This window comes from Megalobrama amblycephala, linkage group LG13 (genome assembly GCF_018812025.1).
Source record: "Megalobrama amblycephala isolate DHTTF-2021 linkage group LG13, ASM1881202v1, whole genome shotgun sequence".
Classification (NCBI taxonomy): Eukaryota; Metazoa; Chordata; class Actinopteri; order Cypriniformes; family Xenocyprididae; genus Megalobrama; species Megalobrama amblycephala.
Genome location: NC_063056.1, coordinates 20,476,226 through 20,494,363, shown reverse-complemented (window position 1 = coordinate 20,494,363; position 18,138 = coordinate 20,476,226). Strand labels below are relative to the sequence as shown.

Genomic DNA, 18,138 nt, shown 5'->3' with positions numbered 1-18,138 from the left:
TCCGAACAGCAGATTCGACACACCGATTCATCTGTGGTCCAATGCTTCCTGAAGCATTGTTTTGAAATCGGCCATCACTAAATAAGTCGTTATTTAGTTTTTTTTTGCGCTCCAAAAATATTCTCGTCGCTTTATAATATTAATATTGAACCACTGTACTCACATGAACCGATTTAAATATGTTTTTAGTAGGCTACCTTTATGGATCTTGAGAGAGGAAGTGTACATTTCTCCTTATGGAGGCCTCACTGAGCTATCGGATTTAAACTAAAATATCTTAATTTGTGTTCCGAAAGATTAATGAAGGTCTTACGGGTGTGAAACAACATGAGGGTAAGTAGGCTAATAAATGACAGAATTTTCATTTTTGGGTGAACTAACCCTTTAATAATAAAGTCTACAATAAATAAATAAATATAATCAACCACTGTTTAATCAATGCACGCTAAACATTTTATTTGTGTAATTACCATGTTTAAATTATCAACAGAGCATTCAACACCTCAAGCTCAGGCGGAGTGCCTTCAGAAGGATGCCAGATTATTCTATAACTATTTTAAACTTTTAGAGCTGCTTGGATTCAACCCACTTTATTTTCCTCATTCGTTTGAAATAAAATTATATTACATAATTTTTTGTTTTTATTCATCATGTAGGATAGGCTGTGACTGATATCAAGTGTGTTACACTGGCTTCCTCTTTCTGCCCTTGCTCTTCCATTAAAAAGAGGTGCAACAATCCAGATAAAAAAAAATAATAAAAAAAAAATAATCCAGCCATAGTACAATCTTGGGATGCTGTTTGAGAAGAGTATTTATGTGTATGCGTGTGGTTTCCTACAAAGAAATGTAGAGAATGCAGTAGGTTACACTATCACTGAACGAAATGCTACAAATCTTTACAGGCTATAAATCAGATTTCTTATCAATATACATTGTGTGACATAGTAAGGTTAACTAACAGTTAGTGAAACTGCGATGATTAAAATGGCGTCTTAAAGATGCACAATAAGGTGCAAACAGAATACTACAGTGATATAAAAATCAGTTTTAATAAGCAATAAGATAGCATCACACCAAACGCTATTGCGGTAAAACTGAGATAAGTGAAACTGTGATGAGTCACAGCCGTCAGAACGTGACAATAACAGATCGCCTACACTTTCAAGCAAAATAATCATATTCAAGCAACATTATAGTTAATTACGTAACGCACAAATTAAAGCAATCAAGAAGTAGTAAGTTCTTCACTCTCTCTGTCCCAAACGCGTAATGGGCCAATATGAACTAACGGTAAGGTGGATATACCGCACCCCATCAGTTATATTTATATTCGGTTCTATAGTCAGCTGTTGGCACATTTGTGTTGAAGATTAAGTGGTGATAACGAGAAAACAACCTTTGTTATGTCGAGATCACAAGAAAATAAGCGTGATTTAGAGATTTTCTTATTGACGCATAAATGAAACGGACACACCTGAATGCTGTCACAGCGAAGTTCCCACTGCAGGTCCTCACAGGCGCTGACGGTCAGTGCCCGGTTGCATGAAACTCCTTAAGTGAGGGTTTCCCTGAGGGAGAAAAAATCCCTGAGGTAAGGGATTTCACTAAGAGCGTTGCAACAAACTTCTTAACTTTCACCCTTACCTAAGTGTTTACACTAAGCGTTTCACGGTAGTTTCTGACAACATACGGCAATGATCGCAGCGGTTGCTATAGTTACTACCTCTAACAGTAAACAGAACATAACGAACCACAAAGCCAAATCCTTGCTAAAACCACATTTGTATGAATATATTTGTGCTATGGAGAGTACAAACATAACAGAAATCAAAAACATAAACCAAACTGGACAGAGGACGAAAAGGCAATTCTTTTAGAAGAATTCACAAAAAGAAAAAACATTCTTCAAAGCCGCTATAACCCATCAGCAGAGGTGTAAAGTACTTGAGTAATTTTACTTGATTACTGTACTTAAGTATTATTTTTGGGGATTTTTACTTTACTTGAGTACATTTAAAAATCAATACTTTTACTTTTACTTGATTAAATTTTTTGAGAAAAAAAGAGTACTTTTTACTCCTTACAATTTTATTTACAGTCAAAAAGTACTTATTTTTTGGAGATCACTTCACTTCATTATATTTTCTTTTGCTATTACCAAACCAATTGAATTGCACTGATGACCAGTTTAATTTAAAGGTTATTTATTCAATGAGATTCATTTTCACATTCCATGAAATTGGTCAGACATGTTCATTGGTCCTTTGGAAGTGACTTCATGTCACATCAATTACTACAATGCACAGCACCTTGACCTCAAAGAATATACACTAACAAGAAGCGACACTCAACAGAATGTTCCATTGCAATACCGGCGCCCAGCAGCGGCCTTGCATTTCAGCCATTTTGGGGTGAAGGCGACTTGGCAGTCCAGTAGTTTCTATGGCAATATCAGCTGCTTTGTTTAAAAAAAAAAAAAAAAAAAGAACTTTTTCACAAAAACTTTTTGCTCTCAGTCAGTTTGGGTTAAAACTCTTTAAAAGATCTAGTATTAGTATTAGACTTATAAACACTGAATTAATACCAACATATGAAATTAAATTATGACATGCATCAGAAAAATTGGCAATGTTGGACAATAAATATATGAATATAACAGCTTGATTTTGCAGTGTTGTCTAATGTCCATTGAAGCAAAAGTGTCCAAAAGTGGGAATTATGCGATAATGGACACAGCAGATCATAAGATCATTATGTTTGTTGCATGATCCATTAAAACGTACAATATAGCTTATTTCTGTTCAGATCTAGATATTATTATTATTATTATTATTATTACTCCACTAGGTCTGAAATATATTGTTCGCTGCAAACATGATGATCTTAAATTAATTAATTATTAATTTACTATTAATAAATGTGTAAAGTTTCATAAAATGGAAATGCTCAATAAAGTAGGCTAACTACATTACCTCAGATGGATGAATGGTTGGATTCCACAACTGGTAAAATAAAACGTATAAGACAATACAACATTTACTGTAGGAGCCATACAATTTACTGGTGACTTAATTTAAAAAACTGTTCTACTGTGCTTCTGATTTGGCAGTGAAATTCACCGATTTTGGGTGCGTAAGATGTGAAGGATTCAATGGTCCAGTTAGTATTTTCACCCCATAATGGTGGCCGCGCTACCGGAGAGCCATCTAGTGACTGTTGCCTAAAAAGTATCAGAGTGTCGCCTCTTGGGTTCTATACTCTTTGTTGACCTGGAAATTACAGTGGGTACGGAAAGGATTCAGACCCCCTTAAATTTTTCACTCTTTGTTATATTGCAGCCATTTGCTAAAATTATTTAAGTTCATTTTTTTCCTCATTAATGTACACACAACACCCCATATTGACAGAAAAACACAGAATTGTTGACATTTTTGCAGATTTATTAAAAAATGAAAACTGAAATATCACATGGTCCTGAGTATTCAGACCCTTTGCTGTGATACTCATATATTTAACTCAGGTGCTGTCCATTTCTTCTGATCATCCTTGAGATGGTTCTACACCTTCTACACCTACACCATTTGAGTCCAGCTGTGTTTGATTATACTGATTGGACTTGATTAGGAAAGCCACACACCTTTTTATATAAGACCTTGCAGCTCACAGTGCATGTCAGAGCAAATGAGAATCATGAGGTCAAAGGAACTGCCTGAAGAGTTCAGAGACAGAATTGTGGCAAGGCACAGATCTGGCTAAGGTTACAAAAACATTTCTGCTGCACTTAAGGTTCCTAAGAGCACAGTGGCCTCCATAATCCTTAAATAGAAGACATTTGGGACGACCAGAACCCTTCCTAGAGCTGGCCATCCGGCCAAACTGAGCTATCGGGGGAGAAGAGCCTTGGTGAGAGAGGTAAAGAAGAACCCAAAGATCACTGTGGCTGAGCTCCAGAGATGCAGTCGGGAGATGGGAGAAAGTTGTAGAAAGTCCACCATCACTGCAGCCCTCCACCAGTCGGGGCTTTATGGCAGAGTGGCCCGACGGAAGCCTCTCCTCAGTGCAAGACACATGAAAGCCCGCATGGAGTTTGCCAAGATGGTGAGAAATAAGATTGTCTGTTCTGATGAGACCAATATAGAACTTTTTGGCCTTAATTCTAAGCGGCATGTGTGGAGAAAACCAGGCACTGCTCATCACCTGTCCAATACAGTCCCAACAGTGAAGCATGGTGGTGGCAGCATCATGCTGTGGGGGTGTTTTTCAGCTGCAGGGACAGGACGACTGGTTGCAATCGAGGGAAAGATGAATGCGGCCAAGTACAAGGATATCCTGGACGAAAACCTTCTCCAGAGTGCTCAGGTCCTCAGACTGGGCCGAAGGTTTACCTTCCAACAAGACAATGACCCTAAGCACACAGCTAAAATAATGAAGGAGTGGCTTCACAACAACTCTGTGACTGTTCTTGAATGGCCCAGCCAGAGCCCTGACTTAAACCCAATTGAGCATCTCTGGAGAGACCTAAAAATGGCTGTCCACCAACGTTTACCATCCAACCTGACAGAACTGGAGAGGATCTGCAAGGAGGAATGGCAGAGGATCCTCAAATCCACATGTGAAAAACTTGTGGCATCTTTCCCAAAAAGACGCATGGCTGTATTAGATCAAAATGCTGCTTCTACTAAATACTGAGCAAAGGGTCTGAATACTTAGGACCATGTGATATTTCAGTTTTTCTTTTTTAATAAATCTGCAAAAATGTCAACAATTCTGTGTTTTTCTGTCAATATGGGGTGCTGTGTGTACATTAATGAGGAAAAAAATGAACTTAAATAATTTTAGCAAATGGCTGCAATATAACAAAGAGTGAAAAATTTAAGGGGGTCTGAATACTTTCCATACCCACTGTATAACAGTCAGTGGAAGAAAATGGAGGAAGTCAAAAATCAGCCACAGAATCAAGAGCACCCATGGCCAACAGTTCATCTGATGATGAAGATTTTTTCGCTTCTTTGAAACAGACAACACATGAAGCCAGCAAAGAGTTGGATATCTGGCCTGTGTTTCAGACACCAGTGTTTCAGGCACTGCAGGATTGATTTTTAGCCCCAAAAGAGCTAGGCTTGACACTCACAATTTTGAAAATCAGCTTCTGCTTAAGTTAAATCTGAGGTTTTGCAACTTTGAGTAGCATGTTGCATACTGGCATTAGGTAGTAGTCTTATAGTTTGATAATTAAATACAATTAAACACAAACAGTTCTAAGGAGGATAAAACTTTGTATGTGGTTCTTTCACTTCATGTTTTTAGAGATTAAAAGCTTAAACAAGAATCTCTAGTTTTCATTCTTGTTGTTACTTTTACTTTTTTAATACTCAAGTACAATTTTAATGTAGTACTTTTTTACTTTTACTCAAGTATGATTCTGGCCAGATACTTTTACTTTTAATTGAGTAAAATTTTCACTCAGTACTTGTACTTTCACTTGAGTAACATTTTTGAGTACTTTTTACACCTCTGCCCATCAGTCACTCATTCGCACAAATCGAAAGCCTGGAACAGAAAAATTAAATTCAAGAAATCTTGCTGTCAAGCGAACAATAGAAGAAGTTATGAAAAAGTATGAAATCATAGTGGTATGCCATCGTATTTTGAGTGTCAGTTGATTTAAGGGAGCTGTTTTGGTCCCTTAAATTTATTAAGGTGAAATGGTCACTAAGGACTTTGTAGCAACGCTTAAGGAAACACTTAGATAATTAAGGGGAAAAACTTAATAACAGCCTTAAGTTCCTTAAGAAAACCCTTAGGGTTTTTTTCTTGCAACCCAAGTTTCACTAAGGGTACCCTTAACCTTATATTTAAGGGATTTCTTAGCTTAAGGAGTTTCATGCAACCGGGCACAGATTTTCAAGTGTCACTGCCACTACAAACTCCAAATTCTTCCCATTGCCATCTGAATGAGCAATGCATGTTCCATTCTACGCACAGAAGCACAAGTCATTCCAAACACATTTTACTCTTAATATTATTCTTTAACATATCCTAAATGACAAACCGTGCCCACCAGAAGGTACCAGGCATGTTCGCAGTCTCTCGAGCCGGGGATGTTCAGGAGCACCGGGTATGTGTAGCCCTCAGTCGTGCGCAGGCTCTCACATGACATTTCCTGCTTTGCAGGACATTCTGTCAAAGGCAAGATATTATTAATAACACGATATTTTGAAAAGTAGACAAAGTTGAAAGTAGCCTACTGAAGAACAATCAAGCGCGTGATGACTTCTACCAGCTTCCTCAGATAAACTAACGTTACATCTGTCCTGTCTGTTAAGTTGCGCAATTTTCATTCGTGGGATTGAAACTAAATAATGGATAATTTATAAATACATTACAAGGATTCACCACGCTTACAGGTGACGAGTAGAAAGAATAAGTTACTACTGTAATACTGTTTTTTGCATTAAGCTTCAAGCTTCGGGAATCATGGAGAAAAAAAGCTCTTACCATCCATTTTTTTAGATCCCGCAGATCTAATGAGCGAGAGTATAAAAACGGCAAATAGCATTTCTCTCATGACTCTCCTATTCCTGACCATTCCTCCACGCTGCCTTTCGCTTTTCTTTCCAGTAGCGAGTGTGTTCGAGTACGTATCGCTCTCTCCGTCTCAAAGGGTATGGGTGTCTGCAGGTTGAAGTAAGCCTAATGTGACCATTGAGGAAGCGCCTCCCTGACACCAACGTGACAGAGACTACTGTATACTATATTAATTTTGTTGTAATAAAATGATTTCCATTAAATACCATCACCCTATGTCAGCATGGCTTATATTTAAAACGTGCATTTACTGATTAAATTAAATGACATTGAAAAAAAAGCAGTAACGACAGCGAAGCTGGTAAAAATTAAACTACAATGTTTTAATACTACAAAGTTTTAATAGCGTTTTTTTTTTCTTTTAGAGTCACTTCTTTAAGTCACGTGACTAGAGCGGATACCCGGAGAGCAAAACATCCATAGAACTGCATTACAGGCCTGTCAATTTTCTATCTCAAAAGAAGAAAAACAAAAGTATGTGAACAAAATTCAAGTTTTGTTCATAACATAAACTACAGATACATAGCTACAGCCACATAAAAGCAGGAAGGATCAAAAAAAAAAAAAAAAAAAAAAAAAAAAAGTGTACACATAAATGTACAGTGGACTCTACAAATATTGGCACTCCTGGTAAATATGAGCAAAATGGACTGAAAGTTTGTTTTTGCAATTTCTCCCCTTTTATTTTTGTGAATATTTTGAATATATATAATTTATCATTGTAATTTATAAATATATACTTTATCAATATATTAAAATATAATATATAATGTATGTAGGTTTAGTCCACCATATGGGTCTCCATAGTGAATATATGGTACATAGTATTTTTTTTAGGCTACAGCAGAGGTTCAGTTCAGTTTAATAAAATTATTCCTGGCATGAAATCAATATTTATCCTATTTATTTTTTAATTCATGTTACTGCTCTTACTGTGAATGATTAATTTGTGCATATGTAATTTTTTGAGCTTGTAAACTACTAACAAAATGTCAGTGCCTACTTGATCACTATGAAGAATGCAAGGTTGCCAGTCATATTCAGATCTGAATCCATTCCGGTATACAACATTCACTTTATTTAACAGCCATTTCACATGGAAATTTGTCACAATTCATTACCAAAGTCAGTCACAACTGACTTTCAGGCCAACTTTGTCTGTAAACCCAAAGCATCTTCAGACACATGTAGCATGGAAGTTGGTTTCCATCATGGAATAAAAAGAATAAAAGATAATTGCGACTTTTAATTACTATATTATTATTATTATTGTTTTATGTGTGTGTGTGATCTAAAGTTAAAATTGTGAGTTATAAAGTCAGAACTGCGGGATATAAACTCGCAATCGTGAGAAATAAAATCAGAATTGCGAGATATAGGCTAATATTTTTTCTCACAATTCTGACATTTTTCTCGCAATTGAGTTTCTCTCACATTTCTGACTTTTCTCAGAATTATGAGATGAGATAGGCCTACAGTATAAATAAGTTATAAAGTCCAATTCTTTTCAGAATTGCATGTTTATATCACAATTCTGAGAAAAAAAAGTCAGACTTGCAAAATAAAAAGTTGCAATTACCTTTTTTATTTTTTATTCAGTGGCGGAAACAAGCTTCCATACATCCATCACTCACTGTCTGAGAGTTAAATACAGTGAAAGAGTACACAGCACCAATAGAAATAGAAACCTTGTAGCTGAATTTGGGTAAGTATTCAAATACTACACTTACCATTTCAACCATATATTCATATGGCATAAATAGTAAGAGCAGTATGCTAGAATGCTAATAAAGTCAGCCTTAATCTCAGTGTGAACAAGACATTAATGTACAGAGTCAGACATATTTGACATAATTCCAACCAGCAGCACCAGCCCAGAAGTCTCTAACGGATGCTGGCATTTGTTTGCCCCTGTATTCTGTTTGTCATTTAAATTCTACAGATTGTTTAAAGACACCCCGCCTCCCTGACCCAGGCAACATAACACAAACACATTGGGCCAATGGGGGAAAAAAAAAAACAGAACTCAGAAAAACTATTCTTCTCAACCACAACAATTCTTATAATCAACAATTCTTCCAAAATTGAATAATAAAAAATTATCATTGTTAAATATAGCACATAGCATATTTCCCATTACCTCAAACTGATTTCTAGCCCCTGCATCAGCTCTGCTCTAATACTAGATATATTTATGGAGATGAAAAATAAAAACCTGCCTTGTACAGCTATGATCAGCTGTTCAGCTGTGCTTTATACTTGCTCACGCCAGCTGTCACGATGCTGTTACGGAAAGGCCAAAGCTGATTTGTTGGTTCTTGTCACATGGCCTGCGATGTGCTTGGGGCATTCTGAAAAGTCTCGCTGCACCTGGAAAAAGCAAGCACATCTATTGTATTCACTGTTGGGCAAAGCAATAAAAAGTTACTCATGCAACACTTTTGCAAAGAGACTACGTGATTTAACTGAACTGAGTGACAACCTTTTTACTGTACGGAAACCATATTTTTATTAAAGGTGCCATAGAACGCTTTTTTACAAGATGTAATACAAGTCTAAGGTGTCCCCTGAATGTGTCTGTGAAGTTTCAGCTCAAAATACCCCATAGATTTTTTATTATTCAATTTTTTATCTGCCTATTTTGGGGCGTAATTAGAAATGTGCCGTTTCAGCTCGTGTGCCCTTTAAATGCTCGCACTCCCCACCCCCAAGCTCGCAACTCTATAATACATTGCATAAACAAAGTTTATATAAAACAGCTAATATAACCCTCAGTATGGATCTTTATAATGTGTTTGTCATGCAGCATATCATATCATGTAAGTATAGTATTTATTTGGATGTTTACATTTGATTCTGAATGAGTTTGATGGTGCTCCATGGCTAAAGCTAACATTACACACTGTTGGAGAGATTTATGAAAAATGAAGTTGTGTTTATGAATTATACAGACTGCAAGTGTTTAATAATGAAAATAATGACATGGATTAGGTCTCCGTGAATACAGTAAGAAACAATGGTAACTTTAACCACATTTAACAGTACATTAGCAACATGCTAACGAAACATTTAGAAAGACAATTTACAAACATCACTAAAAATATCATGATATCATGGATCATGTCAGTTATTATCGCTCCATCTACCATTTTTCGCTATTGTCCTTGCTTGCTTACCTGCAAAACGTCTGATGATTCAGCTGTGCACAGCTCCAGACGTTAATACTGCCTTGTCTAATGCCTTGAACATGGGCTGGCATATGCAAATATTGGGGGCGTACATATTAATGATCCCGACTGTTGCGTCACAGTCGATGTTATGTTTTCGCCTGTTCTTCAGTGGTCTTCAGGGCTCTTAACTATGTTATATAACTATGTATATATATATATATATAAACCTGGCTTTATTGAATGTTCAGATTTTTGTTCTAAACATTTTTTTCCAACTTACTGCATCTTTAATTAGATTTAATTTACCCTATTAACCTGGGGTGTCTTGCCTTAATTAAAAAAAAAAAAAAAAAAAAAAAAAAAAGGAAGTTAGTGGGTACCGATATTTAATTAACTTAATCTTTTGTGTAAGATGATATTTAGACAAAAAATAATAATAATTTGCAACAACATGATAAGTGATGAGAATTTTCATTTTTGTATGGTCTATCAATTTAAGGGCTAGATAAAGTACAAATAGTACAGTTTGGAATTATGAAAGAAACAACATCAAACTTATTTATTTTATTTTTTAATTTTATTATTATTATTATTATTATTATTATTATTATTATTATTATTATTATTATTATTATTTTCAGGTTATATGCAACCTGGCACATGGCTATGGTACTGTAACAAACACCTACAACCCCTCCCCCTCTCCCCAAACCACAGAAAGGAGTTAACATTCTGGGCATTTAAGAAAATGACTCACTGTGGTTCCTGGCAGACAGGCATGAGTTATCTGTGGTCATGAAACACACAGTGATCTTTCATATCATGGTACATTACTGTTGAACTGATTAAATGATTGTCTTTCTAAAAACCTGACAAAGTCGGGGAGGTTGAAACTTTAGATAAGTGCTCAGCAGTGCTGAAATGCACTCTGTTAATACAAAAACCATCCACGCCTTCAAACCTGAACCATCTGGGGCAAGACATTCTCATTCCTAACTCGTCACATATATGGATGCTTGGTCAGGACCCCTTAGATTCACTTTTTAATGCACAGGGTTTTTTATTACAATTAATGGCATAAGGAATGTTTGGAAATGTAAACTAATAATTCCTACTGACACACTACAGCAAAAGATAAATAACTGTCTTAAAACCATTTTTTGTGTGAAAATAGTAACGTGCCTAAGACTTTTGCACAGTACTGTATATGCATGTGTTTTTCTTGAGTATCATATTTCATCAGGCTTTCATGGCTCATATTTGCAATTCATTGCAAATCAATGATAACTGAGAGATGGACAAATAAATGTTCCCAAAGGCCTGTTGTGTCATGTTTGACATTTACATATATTTTAAAAAATGAATATTTAAGTAAACCCAAATTGCTTCAGTTATGTAAAGTCCTTTATAAAGGCCATGTTGTAGTGTAGTGTAATGTAGTGGTTTTAATATGCTTAAGACAAACCATGTGCAAATTCATAAGTCCGCAACATTTCTGAGTATTTTATGTTTGAAACTGCAGTAAACCAAAGGCAGTCAAAAACCCGCGGTTTGAAATTGGTGGTGTTTGTGACATCACAGACTACATTGTAACCAATCACAACAACGTGACGGCAGGCTTTAGCATATCATTAACTATGACTGCTCTGAAGCAGCAAAGTCTTGAGAGAAGCCAGGTTATCCCGGTATATTTTGTTGATTTGAAAAATTGTGTAGATTTATTAATATAGCGAGTCTATTACTATGTTATGATGAAATATAGCATTTCTGATGTTCTGAGTTGTTTAAAGTGTTTGGATACTGATTGTTAGAAGGCAGCTGTCTGACATGAGGAATAGGAACAGTGTGTGTAACATTAGCAACACATTATTAGCTGTTTGATAACGTAGTCAAGCAAAAGGCTAATCATATTAATTCATATTAATTAATGACAGAACTGTCGCAAGGGCTGTGTCAAGTGTGTGAGCGCATAGTGGCTCGCGCAAAAGTAAAGTGACAGCTGACTTGAAGTAAAGCCAATAAAGTTAATGTTTTTGTCCTTCGAAATATTTTAATACTATAAAACAATATAGCTAAAACAATATTGCTTTGAGTGTGTGCGTGTAACCGTGATTCCTGTGCATTTTCAGTCAGTGTGGAATCGCACGGCAAGTTCTGAGAGAGCTATTCAGTCCATAATAAATTCTGATTTTGCCTGCCTCTGGAATGGATCAAACCATAGATATTAGCCTACCTGATAAGTTCAAGTAAATACGCTGGAAATCTGCGCTCATTCCAGAATGTGTATTTATTTCAGGTACAGGCGCCTGCAGGATTTCATCGGAATGTTTTTTTTAAATCTGAACTCCAAAAAGCAACAAAGCTTTACTGAGAAATGGCTTAAGGTGATTCAGTGAGAGCAGTCCAAACAAATGTGGATTCAAAGCCGTTTTACCAATTCATAATTTTAAAGGTGCCCTAGAATTAAAAATTGAATTTATCTTGGCACAGTTGAATAACAAGAGTTCAGTACATGGAAATGACATACAGTGAGTCTCAAACTCCATTGTTTCCTCCTTCTTATATAAATCTCATTTGTTCAAAAGACCTCCGAAGAACAGGCGAATCTCAACATAACACCGACTGTTATGTAACAGTCGGGGTGTACGCCCCCAATATTTGTATATGCCAGCTCATGATCGAGGCATTAAACAAGAGCAGCCAGTATTAACGTCTGGATCTGTGCACAGCTGAATCATCAGACTAGGTAAGCAAGCAAGAACAATAGTGAAAAATGGCAGATGGACCGATAATAACTGACATGATCCATGATAACATGATATTTTTAGTGATATTTGTAATCTGTCTTTCTAAATGTTTCGTTAGCATGTTGCTAATGTACTGTTAAATGTGGTTAAAGTTACTATTGTTTCTTACTGTATTCATGGAGACAAGAGCCATCGTTATTTTCATTATTAAACACTTGCAGTCTGTATAATGCATAAACACAACTTCATTCTTTATAAATCTCTCTAACAGTGTAGCATTAGCCGTTAGCCATGGATCACAGCCTCAAAATCATTCAGAATCAAATGTAAACATCCAAATAAATACAATAGTCACATAATCCGACGCATGCATGCAGTATGCATGACGAACACTTTGTAAAGATCCATTTTGAGGCCATCCTTAAAAATATTTTGGTTTGCAGTAACAGTAAAAAAAAAAAAAAAAAAAAAAAAAAAAAAGGGTCGGTAGGTAGGTCTATATTTTTTTTTTCAAGTTTCAATGTAAAAAAAAAAAAAAAAGTACAATTTTGGTGATGGTGATTACGTAGGTATGAATTTAAACAAATTAGCATATCGTGACGTCACTGACTGGGTCTTTCGCTTTCAACCCGTGCCTTCGGGCGCAGCCGTGTTTCCACTGTCGGGCCTAAAGCGGGCGTGCTAGTGCGTGCAAGGGCCAGTCGCGTTTCCACGGTCACTTCCGGGGCTTGATCGTGCCTCATCGGGGCTTCCTCGGGGCCAACGGCCTGCCGAATACCTTGGTCCAAAGCTGGCCAGCTCGGGCTTGAGGAGGGAGTGGTTACGAACAAAGGCGGAGTTTATTTGTGTGTGGAGATGGAGGCGCCGATGATTACATGTAGGTTACCAGCTAACACCAGCATTAAAGACTTTTAAAATCATTTTAGTTCAAAACTGACTTTCAGACAGCAGCAAGTGTTTTAAATAACTTATGTTTGTGATCCGATGTGGATTCTGATCACCAAGACTATGTGCGCTATTACCATAGTAAACATGGTAAATACGACGGCTTGAAGAAATCAGACAAATATACGTAGGCTATCACAATCATGTAATTATTTTATCTGTCAGCACGTCTCGTCTCTCAACGGGTTGAGACGAAGCGAACGCACCGGCCATAGTGTGACATCCGTTAACCAATAGTGTAAACATAGATGACGGTTTTTATTTAAAAGAAAGAACGTGGCCTTCGTTTGTATGTAGGCCTAGGCTATTTATATATTTACAATACTTACTAAAATATAATTAATATTATTTTATTGCTTTTGTATTAGTTGTTTGAAGAGTAAAAAAAAAAAAAAAAAAAAGGTCGGTCTTAACGCAAATTTACAACCGGCAAGTCGGTCGGACTTAAAGCAAAAAAAAATAAAAATTTGAGTCGGTCCTAAATTGACAGGGTCGGTCGGGTTACAGCAAACAAGAATATTTAAGGATGGCCTGAGGGTTATATTAGCCGTTTAAACTTTGTTTATGCACTGTTTAAGGCAAGCGCGAGCTCCGTGGGCGGGGAGCATGAGCATTTAAAGGGGCCGCAACCTGAATCGGCGCATTTCTAATTATGCCCCAAAATAGGCAGTTAAAAAAATTAATAAAAAAAAAAATCTATGGGGTATTTTGAGCTGAAACTTCACAGACACATTCAGGGGACACTTAAGACTTATATTACATCTTGTAAAAAAACATTCAATGGCACCTTTAAACACAATTTAAGCGTCAGAAATTAAACTAAGCAATAGCAAGCTTTTTTTTTTTTTAATCCACAACTCAAACAACAAATTGCTCATTACTATAGCAACAGTAGACTCTCCAAGCTGGCGTGAGCAAGTGGAGGCAGGGCTAATTTGCATATTCATTGATCTGTGTATATTAATGAGGCAAGGGTGTAGAGTTACATTCAAGCTATTTTAAGGCATGAAGAATTTTTTTCACTTTAACTTTTTTTAAAAATATGTCATTTTGGTGATCAAAGATGAGTTTTAAGGGATAAAATAATTGACTACAGGGGGACTTTAAAGATTTCACAGCAAAAAGATTTTACTTGATAAAAACAAAGATGGCTTGACATTAACACCAGCCAACCCACCAAATGCGTGTAGATTTCAGCTGTGGCGGGTAAGACAGCCACTCCCACTTGCCACTTTGGTGGGTTGAATATAATTTCTGCCTACAGCTAAATGAAAGGAAGCCAAGCTCGTCTTAACACAAAATTACAATTCCATCACAATTCTTTATCGATTAACTTGCAGTTAGTGAAGGCAGGATCGTGTTGAATGACACACAACAGAAGCGTGCTCTCACGTGCGCGCTCTCTCTGTAATGCGCAATCAGTTCTCCTTGCGCCTGAATAGTCAAATACACGCACACATAGATGTCAAAATGCCCATTGCGCGGAGTATCTCGCGTGAATACAGTCGTTTCTGGCTTAAGTGGACGTAAACAGGTGGGTAAAAAACTGAATATGTGTCAGTATATTACGTCCATGCATTCAGCAGCCCAATTAAATACCTGCCTGTTATTAATGTTAATCAAACAACAAAAGATGTTAAATAAATGTATACATGTTAAATAAATCTATGTCTCTGAAAAAAGATTTTTAAAAATGTACTATTTGTAATTTGCTTCTTTGTTCTTTTTATATAGCCTAACAAAAATAACTGTACATACCAGCTGATATACAATGTAGTCTTGATTTGGGTGGTCAATCTGCATTTGAAAGTTTAAAAGGGTTTTAAATCGTGTAAATCAAGTAAAATGACTCAAAATCAAGTAATTCAAGCATGCCAAAGTCAACTTTAATCATATAAAATGTAATTTCCTAACAGCAAAATTGTGGCCAGTGAAAATGCTGAGTGGCTAGTAACTTTGGAAAACCACTAGCCACAGTGGCTGGTGAGCAAAAGAGTTAATGTCAAGCCCTGAAAACAAAGTATGAACTATCAATCAGATGACAGAAGGCATGAAGTAGATTGTGTTCAGGTTTTTCAGTAAATTATAGGTCGTTTATAATTTATAGGCCCTAAAAATGTGCATATTAAATATGATACAGTAGGCTAATATATTCATAAATAGGCATACTTACAGTTTAACAGAATTATACAAAGAATGTTTACTTTAAGTTATCAGAGAATAAATGTTTTAAAAATGTGGCTAAAAAGCATTCCTTTTTCAATGAATGAATGTTATATTTTGTCACAACAGTTTTCACGTTGCTTGAACCAGGAAGTAATAATTTAGCTTTCAACATTCAAGATGCATTCAAGTGCAGCTTTTCTTGGTAAGTTGATCGATTACTACTTGTTTCAAATTTCTATCTACCAGTTTCCATCTACAGTTCTGCTAGAGCCACAAAATATTTAGCAGACGGAAATGCTGTTGTGACATGCTGGGTTATAAAATGGTTTATAACCCATCATGTCACAACAGCATTTCACTTTTCAATTAAAGTTGCATTGTTTTGTGTTGTATTTGGTATATTTGACTGAGTATGATGAAGTGTGTCAAATTTGTAAATTCCCCTATTGACGGCTTCAGAGGTAGAGAAACCTGCATGTGCCAGCAGTCTTGTCCTCGGCGAAACAATAATGTTTATCAGTATTAGCTACTCATATCTGTAGCCATGCAGACACAAGACAAACTCTCGAGGGAATGCTAATGGATTTGATTTAGCTAAAGAGATCTTTGCAAGTTATATACAAATAGCCTTCTTTGACTTGAATGAAGAAGATTTTTTTCTGTATTTTTTGTCCATAATTGATGTATTTATTAACAGTGGTAATGTCACATTTTGATTACTTTGTGGAAATCAAATAACTGGCTGGTTTGTTTTACTATTTTATTGTTTTTTGGACACGGAGAAGGTTATTTCCTGTTGGGGGAGGGGGTGAGTGGCTGATGTTGATCTTAATGTGATTTCTGAGAATTTGTAGTAGCAGTTTTGGGAAGATCTTTTTGTGTGCCAAAGGCATATTTTTATAGACCTGCTTAAAACCAAAATGTGAGAGTAATACAGAGATTTCTTCTCATTATAAGGTGGCTGACAATAAATGTTACTATCATGAGAAAGTGAATATAGTAGGGGAAGATGGGGGAATATGTACCCCCACCTTTAATTTTTATCTTGACCATAGACCTTATTTAGAGTAGAGCCATGACAGGTATGAAAGCAAGGCTGAGGGATAGACTTGCCATGTTTTCAATAGCATAACAAACCATGTGCAAATTCATCAGTCAACACCATTGCTGAGTATTTTCTCTTTAAAAATGCATTGATCTAAAGACAGTTTCAAAAACGCGGTTTGAAATCTCATTAACTAAGCTCTGAAGCAGGAAAGTCTCAAGAGAAGTCAGGTTATCCCGGTATATTTTTCGGTTGATATGAAAAATCTGGTAGATTTAGCAATATAGTGGGTGTATGATGTACAGTATATTACGATCTTATAATGAACTATATGCCTTTCTCCACTGACTTAAGTTGTTTAAAGTTTGTTAATGTAAGCTTTTGTAAGGATGCTGATTTTCAAAAGGCAGCTGTCTGACTCTGAGATGGCAAATGGAAACATTGTTTGTGTAACATTAACAACACATTATTAGCTGTTTGAAAAATGTTAAGCTAAAGACTGATGTGTCCGATGTTGTAAGCAGTTCCGCATACGCATGAGTGTGTTTTTACATTGTCAACAGTGAGGAGAACTTTATTTGTTGCTGTAACTGAATTGATTTTAGAAACAGAAGAAAGGAAACAGAAACAAGGTCCCCCACTACAAATTTAGAGCACAGTAGTCTACCTTAAGAATTTTGCCATTATTTATCCTTCTTCACTGTTTTCTCCTTTTAGTAGTTGAATTTGCAATCTGTAACAAATAACCACAGAGTTGTTTAAAAAAAATCCCTGTTATGTTGCATCAGATGTTGGAAGCCATGTGAGCTATTGATAAAAAAAAAAAGTAAGGTAATGTTTCCTTCCTGTCTCTAAGATGGCTGTGGAAATCTGTGGCGAACTGAAAAGAAAACAGAAAAAAAAAATGCATACAAATTACTTTTCCAAAATGGGCGGAAATGATCAATCAGGAAGTAAAGAGGAAATGGTATAAAAGGAAGGGGAAACGGAAGGAAGACAGGTAAAAGAGAAAAAAAAAAAAAAGAGAGAGAAAGAAACGTGTTGGTTACTGAAGTAGGACACATGCTACCTGAACCGAAGGCCTGCCATTGTTGTTGCCGGATTTTCTGTGCGCTGACCGGGTGCAATCCTAAAGTGACGTCAGGAACTGAGCTCTGCACTGTTTGCCTTCCTGGTGCAACATACCTCCAGCTACCTCCCAGTTTGACTCGCCTACTACAGGTATTCGCATTGGTTGACTCCGACATCTTCTAACCTCACGGGAAATCGCCTAACCTGTTCCTTGGCAACCGGACGCGATCGCAGAGTGACGGCGGAATTGATCTCCGGAATGGTTCATCTGCCGGGTGCAACGTAACCCAAGTTTGTCTCGCCTGCCCAGGTATTCGCATTGAAATCCCCAAACTATTTCCAGGGCTCGCCGTCCAGTAGTGTGGCCGTTACGCAGCCAGCAACCATAGCAACCATAGCAACAC

At 36.5% G+C, this 18,138-nt stretch overlaps 1 protein-coding gene across 7 annotated transcripts in view; it reads right to left on the bottom strand.

Moving 5' to 3' along the window:
* The window catches only part of LOC125242810, a 55,910-nt gene extending 38,236 nt beyond the window's left edge, over positions 1-17,674 (bottom strand). For 6 of the 7 annotated variants that reach the window (XR_007178917.1, XR_007178919.1, XR_007178916.1 and 3 more), the window contains exons 1-4: positions 6,501-7,927; positions 6,064-6,182; positions 5,903-5,977; positions 1,477-1,533 (exon numbers count right to left, since the gene is read on the bottom strand). Coding sequence is in view for 3 of the 7 variants with exons in the window: in XM_048151779.1 (XP_048007736.1) it covers positions 1,477-1,533; positions 5,903-5,977; positions 6,064-6,182; positions 6,501-6,591 (342 nt within the window). In the remaining 4 variants the exon portion in view is untranslated. Of the gene's footprint in view, positions 1-1,476; positions 1,534-5,902; positions 5,978-6,063; positions 6,183-6,500; positions 7,928-8,809; positions 8,961-17,330 lie in introns of those variants that run through there. The other variant, XR_007178918.1, reaches the window with a different exon arrangement.
* Positions 17,675-18,138: the final 464 nt, after the last annotated feature.